The sequence below is a fragment of the Podarcis muralis genome, chromosome 14 (assembly GCF_964188315.1).
Source record: "Podarcis muralis chromosome 14, rPodMur119.hap1.1, whole genome shotgun sequence".
NCBI lineage: Eukaryota > Metazoa > Chordata > Lepidosauria > Squamata > Lacertidae > Podarcis > Podarcis muralis.
Window position 1 is genome coordinate 10,288,511 of NC_135668.1, and position 24,008 is coordinate 10,312,518.

A 24,008-nucleotide genomic window follows, 5' to 3' on the forward strand; every position below is an offset into this window, starting at 1 on the left:
GTGATCCAGTGGGGCTTCTCACAGTTACCCATCAGGGTTCTTCCGATGTTCTTAACTGCTCCCTGGATTTCTGCCTCCATGGTTTTACCCTTGGCCAACTCTCCCAGTTTGTCCAGGGCAGTAGCACTGACGGGAGCAGACAAACCCTCTCCCCCTGCCCCCAACCACAGCCCAAGTCATCTATACAAGCCATTCAAGGCTTCCATGGCTAGGGATGCAGATGGCTGACTCCAAGCCTGCATATGAAATGGCCTCTCAAGGGCTTGGGGGTCAGAGAGCTGCCTTGTGTTGTTGTGCTGCAGAATGACGGAATGACGGGCATGGCCTTGGCTCCACCTGCTTCCGAGGAGAGAGCTGGCGCATCTGCAAAAGGCCAAAACCTCCCCAACGACAAAGAAATGGAGCAATCAGCTTGCTTTACCCCAGCCAAGCCCCCAGTCTCTGCTTCCTCATGTCAGTGCCAAGCTGCAAAGCCCTTGGGTTAAGTGGGGCAGACCCACGTAAAGTGCTTGGAGGGCCACAGTCATATCTGTCCCCAGAAAGTGCATACCCGTGGCGTCTTTCCATGAGTGTTCAGGGCCTGCCTGGCAGTTCACAGGGTCCCTTAGCTGAACGTTGCTGCAGCGGTTACAGTAATTTTGCAGGGCCACAAAAATTGCTCCAGCAGCATTCCCTGTACAACAGGAATCCTGTTAGTGCAAGAAGATGGATTCTAATGGAGATGATTTCACTGCCCTGGGCAAAGGTACTTCCGTCTTCCTTCCAAGGCAGAGCTTTTCACTGCAGCAAAAAAATCCAACACCAGCTTTCTCCTGGTACCCCTTTCCTCCAGGGGAAAGAAAGCAGCGAGAGCTAGCAGCAGTCCAGAGTCCTCCTAGAAGAGAACCCAGCTACTTCTTCAGACCTTGCTAGGATGCATTAGGATGCGAAAGAGGACCAGCCACAACAGTTAGCTGGTGGTAACAGTCAGCCCTTCTGGAGCAAAGCCCCGGGAAGACATTGCAGTTTTGAAATACAAAGGGGAGCCTCAGAGGAAGCCCTGCAGTTCCAAATTTTCTTGCCGCTCTAGAGAGCAAGCTACCCAACGTCTTCAGTGGCTGAAGAGCCTTTGGAAGGTATGGCCAGAGACACCATCAATGGAGACACTATTGCACTGGCAACCCTTGGAAACTCTCACAAGCACCACTGCTGCCCATGTACAGCCAGTTCGGCAGCCGCACAGTCCCCTCTAGATGTTGCCGGACTCCTGCCAACAGCCAGGGACGATGGACGTCATCGCCCAACAACATCTGGAAGCTGCTGCATGGGCTACTGTTGGCCAAGCGTCCCAATGGGTTGCTGACGGCAAGAAAGCACTTCTAGATTTCGCCACTGGAAGCAGAGAGCTTTGGTCCAGGAGGAGCACAGAGCATGGGGCTCATTTGCTCTGGCTTCACAGCAGTCGTGTTAACTCCTTGGACGCAGCACAGATCTATGTTTGAGGGCGCTGTTTTCTCCATTGTTGTCTTTATTGAGCCCACAGTCACCTGTCAGAAACAGACAAAGAGGCCATTGTTAGCAGGCTCCGAACCAATCCTATGGGAAACCTGACTGCCCCACAATCTCCTGATTTAATGCAGCTCCTTGTTTGTGTGTGTTCGGGGCCGGCCCTAATATTAGGCAGAGTGAAGTGTCTGCTTAATGAAGCTGATGCGAGCCACCATGAAAAGGCATCAAGCTGTAAGTTACTTAATTTTTTACTATTGCATTTTTACTGCTACGAAGAAGGAAGAGGTGCCTATGGCATCACTTGCTTATTTACTTCAGTTATTTGTACACAGCCCTTCATTTCAGAGCAAAATCAAGGTGGTTTGCAAGACCACAAGACAACAGCAATATCTAAAAGGTACCAACTTGACTGGCCTTGACTTCTCTGCACCTTAACTCGGGAGTGGGAACAGGGGAGATATGTCACAATTTGCTGCTCCACCTCTGCAGCAAAAATATTTTGGACCAGTCCGGCATGGACAAATGTGCATTAAACGAAAGTTCCAGGGTTAATTACTCAAGAAGTCAAAGGACCTTTTTAAGGCAATTAATGATATACATTTAAGGGAACCAAAGCTCACTTGGGGGGGGGGGGGAGAGGGAAATTCCAGTAATCATCTCAACTCAGTACAACTCAAGTCTTTGTCCATGCCTAACATCTGTGCTCCCACCTCGAGGAATATGATACCACCCACATCCCAGTCCATAAAAGGAAACAAGTCCAGATGCAGAATTGCCTTTTGGCAGTGGCAGGAGCAGGAATCAAGTAAACATTCATTGAAATGTGCACAATTTATTCCAGCCAAGGACTGGGATATTCTAACTGCAGAATTGGGATTTTTAGAAGCAGTCTAAGCAGAAGAACAGAATCATAGAATTGTAGAGTTGGAAGGGACCGCAAGGGCCATATAGTCCAACCCACTGCAATGCAGGGATCTTTTGCCCAACATGGGGCTTCCACAAGTCACCAACTAGTAGTAGTAGTAGTAGTAGTAGTAGTAGTAGTAACACTGGCCACAGGCCATGCTTTGCCGCCACTAAAGCTGGTGTCAATCGGCCCTTAAAAAAGAGAGAAGGGCATGGGTGGCGCTGTGGGTTAAACCACAGAGCCTAGGACTTGCCGATCAGAAGGTCGGCGGTTCGAATCTCCGTGACGGGGTGAGCTCCCGTTGCTCAGTCCCTGCTCCTGCCAACCTAGCAGTTCGAAAGCACGTCAAAGTGCAAGTAGATAAATAGGTACCACTCTGGCGGGAAGGTAAACGGCGTTTCCGTGCACTGCTCTGGTTCGCCAGAAGCGGCTTAGTCATGCTGGCCACATGACCCGGAAGCTGTACGCCGGCTCCCTCGGCCAATAAAGCAAGATGAGCACCGCAACCCCAGAGTCGGTCACGACTGGACCTAATGGTCAGGGGTCCCTTTACCTTTACCTTTTTACACAAGCTGCATTAAGCAATGCTGAACCTTTGCTTATAGCAGAAATAGAAAGCCTGCGGGGTCCTCCAGACCTGTCGCTGGACTTCATCTCCCCTCATCCCTGACCACTGGCCATGCATGATGGCAGCTGAAGTCCAAAAGCATCGAGACCACCCCTGCAGGGTCCCCATCCCTGCCTCATGTGGCGACCAAGGGCATCTTTCAATACTGGCATAATGAGAACAGAAGGTTATCCATCCCATCTTCCAGACCCCGAGAAAGGGCTCCTCTGCAGACACTCGCTGGGCTTCGGAAGGCTCTCCTACCTCCGGGGCACACGCGAGAGATAGTCCCGGTTCAAAGAGCAGAGCTGCTGCTCCAGGCGGAAGATGCGAAAAGCCAGGTAGGAGGAGGAGACCACCAGGAGGCAGATCCTGAGGAAGCAAAGACAAAACGGAGAGGCACCGTTGAGCTCAGTGTCAGAAAACCAACCCGGAGATAGGACAGGAATTGGGGGGGGGGGGGCGCGTGCCTGCAGGCTTACAAGACAATGAAGATTTTCAGCAGCTGATAATCAGATGGCCTCAACTCTGCTTGGTAGCTCTGCTCCACCTCCAACTCCTCTTCAGTGTTTATTGCACTTTCTGGAATAAGAATATAAAAGGCATCAGGCACTCGAATATTAAAACTATATATAATGCAAACACACACACACATATACAGGGTGAGATCCAACGCAGTGTGAGTGGGCATCTGCTAGCACAGTGCTGGGGAAAATTTTAGCCCTCCAGGTTGTTGGACTACAATTCCCATCAGCCCCAGCAAGCATGGCCTAGGATGATGGGAGTTGTAGTTCAGCAACATCTGATGTGGGGACAGGGCAAAAACTCACCATCTCTGCCCTAGCCCAATAGGGCTATTCTCTCCAACCTTTATGCCTTCTAAGCCCCTGCAACATCTGCTTTGGAAGGTTAGGAGACACTTGAGATCTGGGGAAATATTTTTGTTGAATAATAGTAAGGTAAAAGGTAAAGGACCCCTGGACAGTTACGTCCAGTCAAAAGCGATTATGGGGTTGTGGCGCTCATCTCACTTTCAGACCGAGGGAGTCGGCGTTTGTCCATAGACAGCCTTCTTGGTCATATGGCCAGCAAGACTAAGCCGCTTCTGGTGCAATGGGACACCATGACAGAAACCAGAGTGCATGGAAATGCCATTTACTTTCCTGCCACAGCAGTACCTATTTATCTACTTGCACTGGTGTGCTTTCGAAGAGAGGTTTCTTTTCAGATTTTTTTTTTAACTATAGCCAAATGAAATCGCAAGCAGTCCACCAGTGGGCTAGTTTCACACACGCATGGATGTGTGTGGAGGTTCACCAAATTAAAGATTGGGTAAAGCAGCGGTTAGAATACCCATCGCATGGTTTTGGTTACACATTGAGCGATACAGAAGGTAGAGATTAATTAGATTAAATCCTATCTTTCAGACAAGGATTTGCTTATATATGCAGGACCAGAATATTAAAAAGCCAATCAAAATGTGCTAGCAAATATTTGAATTTTCGTTGCCGCAGCGCACCTCCTTCAACAAGCAGTTAATACTGCCTTGCTGCTTTCCTTAGAACGACATGGACACGGGACAAAAATATTTTAGAGATGAAATTTAAAAAGCTACCTATAACAATAAAAGGGGGTTGCATAAAATTGGGCCCACAATACTGAGTGCACAGCTCCTGGTGGATCCAAGGGGTGCATTTGCAGCTCAGCTACACACAACTGAGAACACAGCACAGAGACTTAAAGCCGACTACTGCATTTGCGCCTGGGTAGAAACTCCTATTTGCAACTGGCGCTTCTGCCCTGGTGGAAAAGGCTGCTTTGTGGGCTACCCAGCAGCAAAGAGATGGCAGCCGTCCCTACTGTCGGGCAAAGGTCACTAGGGCTTCAGAAAGCGCAAATAAGTCCCACATGAAGGCTATATGTTTTTGGATAGTAACAACCCGCCCTCTAAAACAAAGTTTCGTACAAGAATTCTGAGAAGGAAATGGTGTTTGTTTGCATCCATGCGGCCGCTGACGGGATGAACTGCCCCGGGCGTCTGAAGCGAAATGGAAAAGAAGAGCATGAACAAAGAGCATGGCCATCTGTGCACAGCCGACACATGGATGCACTCAGGAGGGACGTGATGGGGCGGCTGGCATGACGGAGATTACATGGGGCAATTGAGATGCAGCTTATGTCCTTGGGACAGCTGAACAGTCGGTGCTGCTGCCAGGACAGCTGTTAGATCAGGCGGGGCAAAGGAAGCTCTGCCTGAGAGTCCGCAGATTGTTCCCTATTGAAGGAGAATTACATGAAGATGATGTACAGATGGTACACAACACCAGTGCAGTTAGGGAAAATGTACAAAACTAGTTCAAATATATGTTGGAAGTGTAAGGAAAAGGAGGGGACATTTTATCATATGTGCTGGGATTGTAAGGTAATTAAAAAAAATTGGGAAATGATAGACAACGAATTGAAGAAAATGTTCCATTTAACATTTGTTAATAAACCAGAGCCATTTTTGTTGGGGATTGTAGGGAAAGACCTGCCAAAAAAGCTGAAAAACATCTTCATGTATGCGACAACGGCCACGAGAGTTCTGGTAGCACAAGGATGGAAGAATGAAGAAACCCCAACTAAAGAATCATGGCAAGAAAAATTGATGGACTATGCAGAACTGGCAAAACTGACATATAAGCTACGGGACAAGGATAACTGTGACTTTAAGGATGAATGGGAACCCTTTACAAAGTGTCTGAAGACGCAACAAAGCGAACTGGACTCCTTGGCAGGTTTGGAATAAACATTCACAAACTTTTTCTTGATAATAATCAGCTAAATAGTTTGAGGATCTTATACAACTTTGTAACATGCAGAAAACAGCATTCTTAGAGAAACCAAAGACTGGAACTGAGGGAAGCCGAGGGGTGGGGTGGGGTGGGTTTTGTGTGGGAGGGGGGAGGGGGAAAAATGGGGGGGACAAGGATGATATGTTTTTGGATAATATGTCTTGTTATAATTTTGAATAAATATAAATAAAAAAAGAGAGTGCGCAGGTGCCAGACAAAAAACATGCAGCGGCACCAAGGGGCTTTCCCCAGACTCCTGCTGCCCCGTACCTGAAACTAGGGGCTCCTCCGAGTTACAAGAGCTCTCCTTTGTGCTGAGGCTGCTGATAGATGCCCGGTGGATGCACTGGAAGCCTGCATCTGGGAGGGCCAGGGACAACGAAGCCGGTGAGCCCTTCCTCCACTTCACTTCTGGGACAATCACCTCCTGTGGAAGGCATGGAAAGCAGGTTAGCTGGTTGCAGGAAGGAGCCACGATCTTTCACTGCAGTGTCAACCTACAGGCACAGCTAACACAGCAAGAGGTTTGTCAACAAAGGCTGCTAGGCTAGTTCTTCCCAGTGCAACACTGCCCCCTCCTGGACATTGGGAGGCTTCTCCTCTGGGGAGAAGTCATCGCTCAGTGGCAGAGCACCAGTTTTGCATGCAGGTAGTCCCAAATTCAATCCCTTAAAGAAGGTGCCCTTCAGTACTTTGAGGCAACGCAGTTAGCCAGGCATAGAGGCCCGGCTTTAGTAGTTATTATTTATGCCAATAAATGTGGTTAAGAGATAGCAGCAATCGGCAGGCTCACCTGTGCAAAACAAGTATGCTGCTAATTGGGTTGCAGCCAACTAAAATTCTACTCAAAGGAGACCCACTGAAATCAATACGTCTCTGTTAATTATGCCCGTTTATTTCAATGATTCTACGCCGAGTAATACTAATGCTGGATACAACTCAGTATATTTAACTTAGCACTGCATTGGATACAACTCATAACGTATATATACAGCATACCCAGACAGAATGGGTCATAATCCCATGTTGGTCCTACTCAAGAGCAGACCCATTGAAATTAATGGAGCTAAGATAGGCTTGTTCACTAACTTCGGTGGGTCTTTTCTGAATAGGACTAGCATTGAATACCATCCTAAATATTCTTACTATATCCAGATAGTATGTCTTAATAGTATATATCATGGTATGGTATGGTTTGGACCTAGGTAAAGGTAGAGCAGGGGTAGGCAACCTAAGGTCCGTGGGCCGGATGCGGCCCAAACGCCTTCTCAATCTGGCTCATGGACGGTCTGGGAATCAGTGTGATTTTACATGAGTAGAATGTGTGCTTTTATTTAAAATGCATCTCTGGGTTATTTGTGGGGCATAGGAATTCGTTCATTCCCCCCCCCCTAAAAAAATTGTCTGGCCCACCACATGGTCTGAGGGACAGTGGACCGGCCCACTGCTGAAAAAGGTTGCTGACCCCTGAGGTAGAGGATCTCTGGACGGTTAAGTCGCGTCAAAGGCGACTATGGGGTGCAGAGCTCATCTTGCTTTCAGGCTGAGGGAGCCGGCGTTTGTCCACAGACAGCTTTCCAGGTCATGTGGTCAGCATGATTAAACAGCTTCTGGTGCAACGGATCACTGTGACGGAAGCCAGAGCGCATGGAAAGGCCGTTTACCTTCCCACTGTAGTGGTACCTATTTATCTACTTGCACTGGCGTGCTTTCGAGCTGCTAGGTTGGCAGGAGCTGGGACAGAGCAACGGGAGCTCATCACCGTAGTGGGGATTCAAGAGAACATCTTACCAGTGAAACCGTGTCAGGCTCTTCAGTCAGTTCCTTCAAGCTCAGGCTCTTTTTGCTTGAGACCTGCAGAGAGAATGAGGCATTAACAGGTGAGTTTCTCTACGGAGGCGCCACTCGCTTTAAGGGTCTCTGGAAGGACGTGCAAACCAACTGAAGGGCAGTTCCTCGTGGGTTGGATCCTGAAGCTTCAGTGACTCCCTCTGTCCCCAAGAGCTGACTGAGCAGCCTGTACTGCATCACCAGTTCTCAGGGACTGTAAGATTCTTGTCATGACCTAACCCCAAATCTCTCTCTTAAGACTCGTAGCATTTTAACTATTAGCCACATTGGGAAAATACCAGCATCGTTCCCCTTCAGCACTCAAGGCTGTGCTGCGCCTACAGACTATATTGTGTATGTAATAAACCTGGCCCAGAAAGCAGCGCGAGTTAACACTGCTAGTTCTCTAGCTGCAATGAAATAATAATAATAATAATAATAATAATAATAATAATAATAATAATAATAATAATTTATTTATACCCCGCCCATCTGGCTGAGTTTCCCCAGCCACTCTGGGCGGCTCCCAATCAAATGTTAAAAACAGTACAGCATTAAATATTAAAAACTTCCCTAAACAGGGCTGCCTTCAGATGTCTTTTAAAGATAGGATAACTGCTTATTTCCTTCACATCTGAAGGGAGGGTGTTCCACAGGGTGGGTGCCACTACCGAGAAGGCCCTCTGTCTGGTTCCCTGTAACCTCACTTCTCGCAATGAGGGAACCACCAGAAGGCCCTCGGCGCTGGATCTCAGTGTCCAGGCTGAACGATGGGGGTGGAGACGCTGCTTCAGGTATACTGGACCGAGGCTGTTTAGGGCTTTAAAGGTCAGCACCATCACTTTGAATAGTGCTCAGAAACGTACTGGGAGCCAATGCAGATCTCTCAGGACTGGTGTTATGTGGTCCCGGCGGCCACTCCCAGTCACCAGTCTACCTGTCACATTCTGGATTAATTGCAGTTTCCGGGTCACCTTCAAAGGTAGCCCCACGTAGAGTGCATTGCAGTAGTCCAAGCGGGAGATAACCAGAGCACGCACCACTCTGGCGAGACAGTCTGCAGGCAGGTAGGGTCTTAGCCTGCATACCAGGTGGAGCTGGTAGACAGCCGCCCTGGACACAGAATTAACCTGCACCTCCATGGACAGCTGTGAGTCCAGAATGACTCCCAGGCTGCGCACCTGGTCCTTCGGGGGGCACAGTTACCCCATTCAGGACCAGGGAGTCTCCCACACCCGCCCGCCCCCTGTCCCCCCAAAACAGTACTTCTGTCTTGTGATATAAACCTCGACATCATATCTCTCATTATTGCCCTTCTTTTCAAAATTAGCAACCAGGGAGAGCTGATCCAGATCAGGACCAGAGAGAGGGAGGGAGGGTTGACTTTTCCCTCTGTCCTATTTCCCTGCCCAAAATCACCCCCCTCTCAAAGCTGCCATTCCACACATGCACCAGATGCAACCACCTCAAATGCTGATTTAATTCCCAGGCGTATCATTGAGTAGGACCGGTAAATTCAGAACGGTCCTGTCTAGCTCAAATGAGGGGCACAAACTATTTCATGGCACAGTATCTAGCAGGCTTGACCAAAGTCCTCGTTGTTTCTTAAGAGAAAGTCATGGAAAGTTGCCTTTGTTTTGAGTTATACTTTTTGTCTTTTAACTGGTCTCTGTATTATTGCACCAAAAATCCAGTAAGAAATAATTGAAAGAAAGCCATGCTGAGCTCCTGAACTGAGAGGTCCATAGCTCAGGGGCAGAGCACATGCAACTCCAGGAGTGGGGGAAACCTCAGCAAGATGACCAAATGTGGCCCTCCAGGCCTCTCCAGGTGGCCCTCAGGGCTCTCCTCAGATCACAAACACCCTTCACTGGCCACACCTCTCGCAGCCCTGCACCATGACTTTCCTGAGCGCTGTTTCCTGGCTGACATGGATCCTTGAGCTATGCCTCTGGAGAGAGGGCGTGTGTGAGCCGAAATCTGACTTATTCCTGTAGCTGCAGTGCTTGGCGGCTCTACAAGGTGCTGCAATGAATTGGTTGCTCCACCCACTTCTGCCTCTGGCCACACAAACCATTTGAATGGCTATGGCAATTAACTTGGGGGGCAACCCCCTCAAATCTTTTATTGGGGGGCCCAAAGGGACCTCCTAGGAATTGGCTCCTATGCCCCCCCGAATGTCCACGAGGCAAAAAATGGCTGAAAAGGGTTCCCCATTCCTTAGTTAGGAGGACCAGAGAATTGGAAAGCCCTTTTCGTAAGACCCCACAGAACCACTGCCACACACAGCCCTGCAGTTCCATCCACACCATGAATTGAAAGCACCTGGCTTCCCCCAAATAATCCCTGGAACTGTAATTTGCCCCTCACAGAGCTGCAATACGCAGCACCCTTAGCAAACTACAGCTCCCAAGATTTTTTGGGGGGGGGGAGTCATGTGCTTTAAATGGGTGGTGTAGGTGGGGCCAAAGGTGGTCCGGTGGTTTGACTGTTGTAAACAAAATAATAAATTTAAGGTCTTATATATATAATAAATGTTCATAAATGTACCAACCAAGCACAAACATAGATATGTGGACCCCATGTCTGGAGCAGCACAGGAAGACCGTCCTGAAACCATTTTGACTCCCAAACTGACCAAATGTTTTCTCTGCAAGGAGGGAGGGGGTCAGGGAACCTTCCCATTGTCTCAGGAATTGGGAAATCACCATTTCAAAGGAATGGCCAGACTACCAGGAAAGGCAATCAGATAAGGCATTATCAGATAACATGGCAGACAAGAAAAACAACAACATTCAAATTTCTGTTGTAGACCGCCTTTTTTGTGATGTAGGTATGATGTATGGAGGCGTGGTCTTGAGCTCCAGGGCAGGGAATTTAAAATGTCTATATAAGGGCAGGCACACCTTGGTTCTGGGTCCTCCTCCGTCCTCCTGCATGTGAGGGGAGCACCCTGTTGCAACAGCTTTAATAAAGATCAGGCTTACTAGCTGCAATATTCTCTGGTTGGTCTCTGTTATTTTCTCCTACCAATAGGGAACCTAACGTAAGGACTCTATACAGGCTCTTGGATACCCCATAAGGGAAAAAGGGCAGATTTTGTTTACAACATGACTTTGGTGCAAAGCAACTCCATGCACTCATATGGCCATCAAGGGTAAAGTTGGAAAAGTAATATTTGTCCTTCAGAAGGCCTTTTAAAGTGTCTCCCGTGCATTCTGTCGCCCAGCTAGCATGCTTTTGTAGTCATGAAAGGCCTGGCTGTATTTCAAGAAAACCTCAAAACAAAAGGTTTTCAGACAAACAAAAGGAGAGTTTCCCCTGAACAAAAACACCCTAGGACTGCTTGGGAGGAGCTCAGGGCAGGGGGCTGATCCTAAGATCCCAGTAAGAGGATCTGCTCCTCTGCCACAACACCGGCCAGAAATAGATCCAGCTGAAGCTTGTGACGAGAGTTATCTAATTCACGTCCTATGACTACTGATTGTGAAGTGAAGAAATGGCACAGTGCCCGTTTGAGAGACAGGCCGGCTAAGAAGCAAGGAGGGAAGGACAAAATGTTAGCCAAATGGCCCCCTCTCTTTCTGCCGGCCGAGCAAGGAACGAAATGTACTCCAGACAAATCAGACAGGCTTTTAGAGCGTTAATTGCCTAGTTACCTACCGAAAGCAGACCTTCAGGCCAGTGCAACCCAAACATTGGGTTGTTAAGGCATCCCGCAAGATGCCATCGCCACCAACTCCTGATTCTCTCTCAAGATTACAGGACTCTGTGTGTTCCTCTCTGGGTATCGTGAGAGGGAAGTGGGGGAAGAGTCTTGGGATAAAACCCGAGTTTTAAAATAGTTGTTTTTGCTTCTGCAAAGTGATCCCCACTTTTTCCCAGGATGGAGAGAGATAGCTGCCTCGTACGCACATGGCTCACAAATGCAAACTTACGAGGAGTGGCAAATAGACAAAAACAGCCTTTAGTTGGCCCTTCAAATCTTTGTTGGACTCCCATTCAGTGTGGATAATGGTTAGTGATAATGGAAGGTGTCCTGTGGCAACAGGGTCCCCAGCTCTGCTTAACCGATTAAGTGCCATGCTTTCAAAGCTAGCCCTTCTATTAGACAGAGGCAACTCACCTTGGGCAACAGTTTTGGGGAAGCCATTAATGTGGAAACTCATGTGTAAGATTTTTTTAAAACCCCATGGCTATAATGACATGCAGTAAGTGATCCCTACTCAGTAATCTCTCCTTTTATTTTCAAATCCTGTAACTTTTTGAATCCTATATAACATTTATAACAAAACATTGATTTTGCTTTTTAAGTTTTTACAAAATTGTTGCTTGCGAAATCAAATTAACGACAATACCACAATTCAGAATATACAGTAACTCTGTAAATCCAAAAACATCAAATAACAGAAATGGTTTTTGGTTTTTTTAAGGTATGGTATAATAAGAATAATGGAAGGACCCCCAAGGACCATCGCAATGGACAGGCTTTTAAAAGCAAGCTCCTCCATAGCCTGGATCTTTTGACCCTCTTGCTGAGAGCAGCTGACCAATTCTTTTAAGTGATACCATGAGGGCTGTCAGGGAGGGAGTGGAAGTACCTGCAAGTGGGTGCAGACTCTCCGCAGCACATCGTACACACTGTCTCTAGAGATCAGGGACACGAAGATGTACTGGAAACAAAACAAAAATCAGGAGCAGTGAATAATCATGGTGAATAATCAGCAAAGTTTGAAGCACGGCAGCTGGCCAAGCTGATTCAGCATTTGCATGTTGAAAGACAAAGACACACACACGGATATGAACATGCCCCCTTCAGAGGGCACTTGCAAAGAACTGGTAAGCCTGCAAGCTTCAGAGGCTTCATAGAACCTTTTATACAGGCCATATGCAACCCAAACATTTCAAGCGTTATGATATCACTTTGACCCGTCGTGGCTTCCCCCACAGAATCCTGGAAGGTGTAGTTTGTTAAGGATGCTGAGAGTTGTTAGGGGACTCCCTATTCCCCTTGCATACCTACAATTCCCAGAGTGCCTTAATAATCAATCCCTCTTCCCAAAGAACTCTGGGAATGGTTTCTCATTGAGTCCTAACAACTCTCAGCACCCTTAACAAACTACACTTCCCAGGATTCTCTGGGGGAAAGCCATGACAGGTTAAAGCACGGGTAGGCAAACTAAGGTCCGGGGGCCGGATCTGGCCCAGTCGCCTTCTAAATCCGGCCCACAGACGGTCCAGGAATCAGCGTGTTTTTACATGAGTAGAATGTGTGCTTTTATTTAAAATGCATCTCTGCGTTATTTGTGGGGCATAGGAATTCGTTCATTTCCCCCCCTTCAAAATATAGTCCGACCCCCACACAAGGTCTGAGGGACAGTGGACCGGCCCCCTGCTGAAAAAGTTTGCTGACCCCTGGGCTAAAGTGTTGTCATAGTGCTCTGGTGGAGAGAAGACCTTATTTATTCTATTTTTAATGGTGCCTTTCGCACAGGGAGCTCAGGGAACGTGCTCCCCTCTATTTTATCCTCACAACAACCCAAGTAGCAATAGGCCCATGACTACCTGCCACCTTCATCACCTACCCCCAAGGGACCGTGGTAACCAGCTGCCCTGCAAGGCCATCACCAGGGCTCACTGAGCCTGCGATGAGACTCCAGCAGACCCAGCAAGCCTCCAGAAGGCCAAGGCCCTACCTAGCAAGGCTGCATTACGCCAGGCCTCCTAGGGCCTCTTTCTGAAATGCCAGCAGCCCGTCCGCAATGGGTGGCTTGAAATGGAAGCCACGCATGCATCTGGTAGAGTTTCATGGGTTTCAGTTTTGGAAAACCCATCAGGCGGCTGCCAAAATAGCAAAAGTTCATTTAGCCGTGGTGAACATGCCTAGTTCGAAAAACCACATTCCATCCACCCCTGCTCTTCTAGGGTTTCAACCAGAGGCGTATCCTTCATTTCCTGTGCTCAAGTTGCTGTGCAATTTTATGGACATTGTTTCATGTTATTTATTCTGAATCATAAGCTGTTGCCACAAAACCTAACTTTTTCTTAATCGAAAGGCAGGGTTAGAATGTTTTAAAACCAGGGATGGGGAACCTGTGTCCCGCCAGATGTTGTATGGCCGGCATGGGGAACCTCTGGTCCTCCAGATGTAGGTGGACTACAACTCCCATGAACCTCAGAAAGCACAGACAGTTCAGGAACATTTGGAGGAATAATAATAATAATAATTTTTATTTATACACCACCCTCCCTGGCCAGAGTTGGGCTCAGGGCGGCTAACACCAGTAAAATTACAATAAAAACATAATGGTGGGGGGAACCAATTTAAAATGCAGGTTAGAATGCAATTTAAAATGCAGCCTCATTTTAAAAGTAGCCCATAGATCAAAACTGTAAGGGGAGGGAAATATAAGGGTCAGACTGAGTCCAAACCAAAGGCCAGGCAGAACAGCTCTGTCTTACAGGCCCTGAGGAAAGATGTCAAGTCCCGCAAGGGCCCTGGTCTCTTGTGACAGAGCGTTCCACCAAGTCGGGGCCAGTACTGAAAAGGCCCTGGCCCTACTTGAGACCGATATAACCACCTTGCGACTTGGGACCTCCAGAGTGTTGTCATTTGTGGACCTTACGGTCCTCCGCAGGGCATACCAGGATAGGCGGTCCCATAGGTACGTGGGCCCTAGGCCGCATAGGGCTTTAAAGGTCGAAACCAGCACCTTAAACCTGACCCTGTACTCCACTGGGAGTCAGTGCAGTTGGTAAAGCACTGGATGAATGTGATCCCGTGGCAAGGACCCCATAAGGAGCCTCGCCGCGGCATTCTGCACCCGCTGGAGTTTCTGGGTCAGCTTCAAGGGCAGCCCCGTGTAGAGTGAGTTACAATAATCCAGCCTGGAGGTGACCGTCGCATGGATCACTGTGGCTAGGTCAGGGTGAGAAAGGTAAGGGACCAACTGCTTAATGTGGCGGAGATGGAAAAATGCCACCTTTGCTGTGGCTGCAATCTGCACCTCCATGGAAAGGGAGGCGTCGAAGGTTACATCCAAGCTCCCTGCCCCAGCTGTAGTACTAAAGGTAAAGGTAAAGGTACCTCTGCCCGTACGGGCCAGTCTTGACAGACTCTGGGGTTGTGCGCCCATCTCACTCAAGAGGCTGGGGGCCAGCGCTGTCCGGAGACACTTCCGGGTCACGTGGCCAGCGTGACAAAGCTGCATCTGGCGAGCCAGCGCAGCACACGGAACGCCGTTTACCTTCCCGCTGGTAAGCGGTCCCTATTTATCTACTTGCACCTGGGGGTGCTTTCGAACTGCTAGGTTGGCAGGCGCTGGGACCGAGCAACGGGAGCGCACCCTGCCGTGTGGATTCGAACCGCCGACCTTCTGATCGGCAAGCCCTAGGCGCTGAGGCTTTTACCCACAGCGCCACCCGCGTCCCTAGCTGTAGTACTACAGTTCCCCAAATCCCTGATGCTGTCAGGGGCTGGTGGGCGTTGGGAGTCCCAAGCCTGTTTTAAACGAATAAACATTGTGAGCGCCTGCTCTCACCGGAGAAGGATGCCACATTTGTAGTAGTTCCATCTGCCTTTTCCCCTGCCTTCTGTGCTCTGAGCACCCTTCTCACACACACCCTGTCCAAGAAAGGGTGGCAAAACTAGTACCGCACTTGGCCACAGGGAGCAGGCGGGTACATTGTACATGAACAGGCTGAAGATGGGAGCTCCAGCTCCCTCCTCTCAAACAAGATACCAACTGAACTCAACATGGCACAAGATTTGAGGAAGCATCGATATCAAGGCGATGTAAGGAGGACCATCCGCCTGCAAAAAGAGGGTGCAGTAGAAGAACTAAAGGCGAGGAAACAGTGACCGCAGAAGGGCTGGCAATCCTTCCATGTGGGGCAGGGATGGGCAGGCTGTGGCCCTTCCAGAAGCTGGATTACAGCTCGATTCATCCTTGGGCAGTTGGGCCATGCTGCTTGGGGCTGATGAGTCAACATCCAGGGAGGCACGGGCTCTCCATCCCCGATGTGACACAAGGAGTAAAGGGCACTAGATAATAATTAACAACGCAGCAGGTTTTTACACACAAACAAAAAACATATACAGTATAAGTACTGAGTGGGAAATCATTGCCTCCAGACCTAAATGCCAAGGACATGAAGTGGGGGGGAATTGCATGACACATCTAAGGCGAACAGATTTATTTGCATCATAAGCTTTCACCAGCAAAAGTCAATGGGTGCCTCAAGTGTACTAGAACCTGCTAGCCGCTGACGTGGAGCCTACTAGACTCTGCTGAAACAACCAGCAACTTCCCGTTCCTTTCCGAGTTGACGTAACCCATGAAGAGGGCAGGCTGGGACTGAACCCAACAGCATACAGGGACACGATTTGCACCGGGGGAGTTCTGAAGGGCTGGGTGGAAATGTGGAGAGGTCCTGCAGACCCAAGGCTCAAAGCCAGGGAGGCTGATCTGTGGCTTTCCAGAGGTTGTTGGACTACGACTCCCATCATCCCTAGCTGTCGGTCATGAAGGCTGGGTCTGATAGGTGCTGGAACACAACAATGCCTGGAATGTCACAAGCTCCCATTCCTTAAGCCAGTTTCTGTCAAGGGCCACATTCCCTTGGGAGTAACCTATCAGAAGCTGCGGGCCTGGGGTGGGCGGGGCCATAAGGCAACTCCGTACATTCCTAGGTGCAGATTACATGGGATATCTGCACATGGGCATTTTAATGTCCCTGACACACGCACCCTGGCAACTCCAAATACAGCAGATTTATTGCTGTAGTGTCTAAAAGGCCAAGTATTTATAGGTGAAAATGTTCACAGCTTTGACCTCAAATAGTACAGATCTTTGCCTGCTTCACTTACCTTTCGGCTGGCATTGGTGGTGATAGCAAGTCCATTCGGCAACAGGCGAGCCGTTTTGTGCTTTTTTATCAGCTGGACAGAGACAACAGGAATGACAACCTGAGACGGAGAAGAATGGATGTAGTTTGTGCATGAGCCAAGAGCAGAAGTCATGGGATCACACAGGATAGCTCCCTGGGTCATTAATTTCTGGTTGCAGAATCATCACCCAAGTCCTAACCATATTCAGTCTGCAAACAAGCCACGAGAGGAGGCTTGCGCAACTGGAAGTAAGACCCCATTTGCACTATGCATTTAAAGCCATTTCCTGTCGCTTTCCTAGCATCACAGAACTGTAGAGTTGGAAGGGACCCGATGGTCATCTAGTCCAACCCCCTGCAAGGCAGGAATCTCAACTAAAGCACCCACGGCAGATGGCCATCCAACTTCTTCTGAGGGAGTTCATTCCACTGCTCCTGCCATCCGAAAGTCTTTAAATATTTGTGGCTTCTCCCAAAGAATCCTGGGAACTGTGGTTTGTTAAGGTTGCTGGGAGTTGTGAGGAGACCCCTCAGAGAACTACAATTCCCAGAGTTCCCTGGGAAGAGGGAGTGGCTGTTAAAACCAGTATGGGAATTGTAGCTTTGTGAGGGGGATATGGGGGTTGCCTAACAACTCTGGGCACCTTTAAAAAACCACCCATCAAATGCTTGCAAGCAGAAAAGTCTGTCTACTTGCTTCTTTAACCTTATTGGCCAGTCAAACATCGGTGTTTAAAAACAACAACAAACCATGAGTAGCTTTCCCTACCCACATTCTGCTCACTGTCAATAAAGGCTGGAAATACTCAGGCTGTGAACAGATGAAGCAGAAGGCACTGCAGAGGCTGAAATGAAGCATCAGATAATTGCTCTTGCCTGCAGTACATGTTTTCTGCCCCATCATGGGCTCTGATGAAACTGGTTATGCAACTTCTTATAGTAATTCCAAGCTGCAGGAAAAGACCATCGCTCAGTGGCAGAGCAGGCAGAAGGTCCCCATTTCAGGAAGAACTGAGAAAGGCTCCTTTCCCAAATGTTGCACAGCTGCTGCAGATGTAGATGACCCAGAGCTAGATAGATCAATAGTCTGACCCAGTGCAGAGGCAGATTGCTATATATCCTGGGGGGGGGGACCAAGAATTCCTATAAATAAGCATGTGCTGGATGCCAGGTTTCATGGCAGGGCCATTATTATTATTATTATTATTATTATTATTATTATTATTATTACTGACTCCAAATGCTCTGCAATGGTGCAATTTCCAGACTATTGCGTTTGAGAAGAATTAGGACAGTGACCACAAATGAAGCTGCTGGGGACCCACAACAGAAGCCCTGGCAGGCAAAGGGCCCCGGCAGGTGTTGCTGTTGTCAGGGAGCCCCTTGCAGCAGCCTGAGGGTGCAGGGCAGTGACACATCAGCCCCAGGGAAACGGCTGAGCTTAGAACAAGAAAGGGGCCAAGTCTTTCCCAGGGCAAGGTTCCCTCTCTCCTCCGTTGGGTTTGTACAGCTGTCATTATGCTGGGTGCTGGGTCAGAGCAAGCACCACACATGCAGTAAAAGAGGGACTGGCATGAAGCAAACATACCCATAGGCCTAGGAAGACTCTCAAGTGTCATGGGCAGGCTGGATCCAGAGGAGTAGTGGGAGGCACTAGCTGGGGAACCCCCAGGGGAAGAAGCTCAGAGACAGGGGGTTGGTGGTGGGATGACAAGTGTATGGTCAGAGGGAGAAGACTGGAAGAAGGAGGTGTCGGAAGCTGAAGAGGCAACAGGGTTTCGTGAGCAGGAAGAGCCTGTGGCAGAGAGCGGTGCAGAATCAGAGGCAGGAGAGGAGTGGGGCCAGGAGACAGAGATGAGGCAGGCTGCTGAAGAAGCCAGGGAGTCTCCCCCTCCTGCCGTGACCAGCTCCCTTTCCCCCTGGTCTCCCAGAACACACAGAGAAATGAAGAGGGAGGAGCAACGAGAGACAAGATGATGGAGCCTTAGGTTGCTGGGGGAGGAGCCTTAGAGAGCGGTGGGAAGGTGGGGACTTTCAGGCTTCACAACTGCCTCATTGGGGCAAGACCTACTGGGAAGAGCTGGTGTGATCACTAGGCCTGTGCTGTTTGGGTTTCTTCGAAGAAAGACTCCAGTGTTGTTGTTTTTATTGCTGAGCTATTCCTGACTCCGGCTCCTGACATCAAGGCAGAAAAGCCATCTCCTTTACTTAGTGCCTAGCACATGAGGGAGAAAGAAGATTGTGGACATGACCCTCAATCTACGGAAAATAAACAGTCGGAGGGAAAAGTTCAAGGCTGCAGTTAGATAAATTGCAATGTAACGACAGAAGAGTCCTGCTAAATGGGCTGAACGTTGTGGAGCTGGAAGCAGCCTTCTTCCTGAGCATGTTTATTTAAATAGGTAGCGCTCAGGATATAAATAATTCAGCCGTTCGGCACCATTTTAAGGAAGTCTGTTCTAAATATGGACGAGCGTTACGCATCAACGGCAGTGTTTACCAGATAACCCCAGAACTGTAAATCAAGGAAAGCAGCAGGAATTCTGCATCGTTATCAGATTCAGCTATGGTTTCTCTTATGCCACAGACACAGGCCTTGCCTCCAAAAAAGCTTGCTTTGAGGATTTAAAACAAAACGAAAAAGCGACATTTGTTTCCATAAGATGTCCTTGCACCTTAGAAAGCTGGGTTCAACCATCTTGCTTGTCCACCTTGCCATGGTGAGTGGGGAGTCACGCTCAGGCGAGTGAGATCCCAAATCTGGAGCTATAGGCAGAGGCAAGCTGGTGTGCATCCCAAAAGCCAATCTCAGCTTAGGTCTTCAGGTAGCAGAGGTGGCCTCTAGCGACCCAAGTGGTGTTCTGAGCACGGAGCAGAGACAGAGTTGGGCCTCCTGTCTGAATTAAAGAAGCCGAGGAACAGGATTGCCTCTAGGGCCAAGCCCACGGGGCACCCCAAGTTCAGAGCACCTGTCAAGCATACAGGCAGGGCAAGTCTCTGCCCCCAAACCATGTGGGGTCAAGGGCCTGTATCTAAGGGGTGGGCAGTGGAAGTGGGAATGTAAACATTTGGCAAACATCGCACCCTGGGACCTCAGATTGAATGTGCTGCAAAGAATGAAGATAATATTCAACTCCTCCAGCACTCTAGGTTTGAGACAGCATGAAGATTATGAAAGACTGCACATGTGAAAACGGATTTTGTATTTATAAGAGATGACAGAGCTGCTGTCTGTGAGGAGGAAAATATGGCTGCTGTAAGAATGGACAACAACAAGTAATGGCTGAAATGGAAATTAAAGATGAGAAGATGTGGCAACATGAGGAAGAGATGGACATATGTTTGCCACAGAAGTGGGAAACCTGGTTTTAAGAAATTGTATTAAATTAAAGTAATTCAGATGGATTTGTAGTAATTTCGAAAGCTATCAAAAATAAATATTTATTTTTTAAAAGGGCTCCCCCACCCCCCTGCAGCCAGCAGCTCCAAGCACAGCTCTGGAAAGAGAACCAGATTTCCCCCGGAACTTGTGCTACATTTGAGATGCGGCAGTTGAGAGCCAACACTTGGGGAAGGCACGTCCAATGCTGCAATCAATGTTTGACTGGCCAACAGGTTTGAAAAAGCAAGTAGGCAGACTTCCCTGTGCTCAAGCATTTGGTGGGTGGCTTTTATTACTGTCGCCACTTCATTTGATCTCCATCGAACACGCTCCTCTTTTAGTCTGCTCATGTTTACTGACTCACCTTGATATCCTTCCCAAAAAGGTTTGCATAGAAACAGAGCCAGTTTGGGGAGATGTAGAGGCGGCCTTGGATGAGGATGTCTCTCTGGAGAGCACAGGAGCAGACTGCAAAGAGAAAAGGCATCGTGTGAAAGGCTGTGCTTTGCGGGGGGGGGGGGGGACATTACCTCCCAAAGCGGTTTGCCCCCAGTCAAGATTCAATGCACCCTGCTGGTGGCAGCGGCTGTACATAAATGAAAGGAGATCCGGAATATGCCACTGGGGTTACAAATAAAATACAGTGGTACCTCTGGTTACATACTTAATTTGTTCCAGAGGTCCGTTCTTAACCTGAAACTGTTCTTAACCTGAAGCATCACTTTAGCTATTTAATGGAGCCTCCCGCTGCTGCCGCCACGCGATTTCTGTCCTCATCCTGAAGCAAAGTTCTTAACCCGAGGTACTATTTCTGGGTTAGCGGAGTCTGTAACCTGAAGTGTATGTAACCTGAAGTGTATGTAACCCGAGGTACCACTGTAAAAGGCACAATGGAAGGGAACTTGAAACATTGCCTACAGATGAAACTCGGAAAATTAGAATATTGTGGAAAAGTTCATTTATTTCAGTAATTCAACTTAACACCTTAACAGTGCCACAGGCTGATAGCATCCATGCCACGCCGCATTGAGGCAGTAATTGATGCAAAGGGAGCCCAAACCAAGTACTGAGTACATGTGCATGCTTCTACTTCTCAGAGGTCCAATATTTCTCTATTTCCAGTCCTTGTTTTGCTGATTTCATTTAATATTCTAATTTTCTGAGATTGCTAATTTGGGGTTTTCATCAGCTGTACGCCATAAACATCACAATTATAACAAATAAAGGCTTGACATATCTTGCTTTGAATGACATGAGTCTATATCATATATTAGTTTCACCTTTTAAGTTGAATTACTGAAATAAATGAACTTTTCCACAATATTCTAATTTTCCGAGTTTCACCTGTACTACTTTATGATGTTCTGTTAGTTCTAAGGAAGGTCTTGTTATTATTCTGCAGGAGGCAGGAATCAGATCTTTATCTTTCCCCGCCACTGCAGATTTACTCTGACAGGTGGGTGGTGTCACGACGGCATCAGGAGACTGATAGGTGGGTGGCCCCACCCAGTTGTCAAAAGCTCCCTCATGGGGCAGAGTCTGCTTCACCATTGCATTCCCCCAAGGGGACTTGCTGGAAAAGCAGCACCCCATCAGCTGTTGCCACCCAGTGACACCAGCTGATTGGAAGGTGGGTGTGGTTGGGAGGAAATGGCCTCAACTGTCAGCTTGGAGTTCCTGATGGGTCAAGACTGGCCCACGGACCAAAGTTTCCTCAGCCCTGATATTTGGAACTTTGGAACTTCTTTCTCACCCACAAGGCAAATTGAGGTTCTCCCCCGGCTCCAATGGGGACACAGTGATGAACGAAGCTGGCAACCACAAGCCCCCATTCCAAGATCCAGGTCCATGATGCTCCTGAAATTTACTTTTCAGAAAGCATTCGAGCGATTACTAATTACATTTATTGTGTCGCATCAAGTTTGGCCTTCAGAAAACCAGGTGGATTAGAAGAAGAAGAAGAGTTTGGATTTGATATCCCGCCTTTCACTCCCTTTAAGGAGTCTCAAAGCGGCTAACATTCTCCTTTCCCTTCCTCCCCCACAACAAACACTCTGTGAGGTGAGTGGGGCTGAGAAGTGTGACTGGCCCAAGGTCACCCAGCAGCTGCAGGTGGAGGAGCAGGGAATCGAACCTGGTTCCCCAGATTACAAGACTACCGCTCTTAACCACTACACCAAACTGGTGTAGACACTCTGGGCTAAGGTTGCCCTCTAGGAGGTGGCTTCAGTTGGAATACAGCCAGCTGATTTTGCCGGCCAATGGCCGACGAGCCTGTTTTCAAAACCAGGCCTCTGGCTGTTGAGAGCCTCATCCAGAAATGAACCGCCAGGCCAGAGCAGCCAGCCTCCAATACTACCCTCCAACTCTATGATTCGCTTCCTCCCTTTAAGCAATGTTTACCACTCACCTTTCAGCACACTCTCCTCGGTAGGGATGTCCTTGAACAACTTGTGGTACTGTGAGTTGTATTTATTGGGAGGCTAGACAAAAAAAAAACAGACATAAAAAAGAGCTCAGGATATCAAAGAGGTCACGCCCAAGTGCACTGGCAGCAGGCAGATATTGGGCAAAATAGTCTGACCACAGGTTTACCATTCTTGCAGCCTTTTCACTTAAATCCTCCTCATCATGTCCTCCTCCTCCCAGGACCCGTTATGAAGAGCTCAGAAAAGAGACAAAGAACACACTGTCCAGATAGTAAAGTGCTGGGAAGTAAAACCCATTAGCCTACTGCACAAAGGTAACGTTGACATTTGTTGCTCCGCCTCCTTTTGTCTCTGGCCCGCCCACACTGACATGTGGCCCTCAGCAGGTTGCCCCGAAGGGAATGCGGCCCCTGGGCTGGAAAACGTTCCTGCTTTATATGGAAAGGTGACTATTCCTGTGCTGTCTGCTCAAAGCTTGTTTCCTTCTGCAATGCCTAACAATTATTTAGACACCTCCCCGCCCCCCGCCATGGGGCACCTGAAGAGAGAAGTCGGTGATAATAACAATAAAAACATGCATGGAGAGAGCCCATAAAAGGTAAATACTGTATCTAGCAGGTGTCACTAGGCCAGAGTTCCTGTGAAGTTTAAGCCAAGAGCAGAAGGTGGAGCAGCAGGACCAGGATGCAAGAGGCTGCTTTCAGTCCAGCAGGGAGGAAAGATTATAAGAGAAAAGCAAGCAGAATCCGGCCAGACGGTTTGCCCCTGACCAAGGGCAGTGGCTGCAGAGTCCCGGAAACCAGCACCCTGCCCCTCCCCGACTCACCGTGACTTCGCTGCGGCATTTCTTTAGCTCCTCCTCCTTGATGGCATCACTCAGGTGCAGGCTGGAAGACAAAGGGAGATTCCACGGATGGGCACCCCTACGGCCACACTCGCACAAAAACAACCTGCACTTTCATCAAGATCCCACTCAAAACTCAATTAGGCTGGTGGCGGCTGCCAAGAGGGCATTCTGGGGTCTGCAAACATAATCAACTTACAGTGGTACCTCGGGTTACATACACTTCAGGTTACATACGCTTCAGGTTACACACTCCGCTAACCTAGAAATAGTGTTTCAGGTTAAGAACTTTGCTTCAGGATAAGAACAGAAATCAAGCTCCGGCGGCATGGCGGCAGCGGGAGGCCCCATTAGCTAAAGTGGTGCTTCAGGTTAAGAACAGTTTCAGGTTAAGTACGGACCTCCGGAACGAATTAAGTACTTAACCCGAGGTACCACTGTACTGATGTCTGCCAAATTAGAGGTCTTGGTTCTTTTAAGATGGGCTTTAAAAGACCTCCACTTTTAGGACAGGTTTCTGATGTTCAGTTTACCTAATCAATTCTTTTGGCTGCTGTTCCGCCTTTCTGCTTTCCATTCCTTTTTATGCTGCATTTTGTTCTGTTTGACAGTATTGTACTGAAAAAGCAGGTTATTAATTCTGCCCCCCTAACCCTTACTGCACACTAATCCTACGTTCTGCCGGCAAAGTTTCGGTATCACCTCCTGTAAGAAAGAATCGGGTTCCGCGTAGACAATGGAATCTTCCTCCCAAAAGTAAAGTCACGTTTGAAGTTGAAAGGACATGACCCTCGTGAG

General features: G+C 48.5%; 1 protein-coding gene across 2 annotated transcripts in view; it reads right to left on the bottom strand.

Moving 5' to 3' along the window:
* Window positions 1-827: 827 nt before the first annotated feature.
* Window positions 828-24,008, bottom strand: part of GRAMD2A (GRAM domain containing 2A) — a 63,778-nt gene continuing 40,597 nt past the window's right edge. Inside the window, exons 3-12 of one of the 2 annotated variants that reach the window (XM_028705412.2) lie at window positions 23,193-23,253; window positions 22,348-22,420; window positions 20,302-20,405; window positions 16,536-16,634; window positions 12,268-12,339; window positions 7,628-7,690; window positions 6,107-6,263; window positions 3,485-3,584; window positions 3,267-3,374; window positions 828-1,526 (exon numbers count right to left, since the gene is read on the bottom strand). In XM_028705412.2, coding sequence (XP_028561245.2) covers window positions 1,523-1,526; window positions 3,267-3,374; window positions 3,485-3,584; window positions 6,107-6,263; window positions 7,628-7,690; window positions 12,268-12,339; window positions 16,536-16,634; window positions 20,302-20,405; window positions 22,348-22,420; window positions 23,193-23,253 — 841 coding nt within the window. In that variant the 3' untranslated portion in view covers window positions 828-1,522. Of the gene's footprint in view, window positions 1,527-3,262; window positions 3,375-3,484; window positions 3,585-6,106; window positions 6,264-7,627; window positions 7,691-12,267; window positions 12,340-16,535; window positions 16,635-20,301; window positions 20,406-22,347; window positions 22,421-23,192; window positions 23,254-24,008 lie in introns of those variants that run through there. The other variant, XM_077918919.1, reaches the window with a different exon arrangement.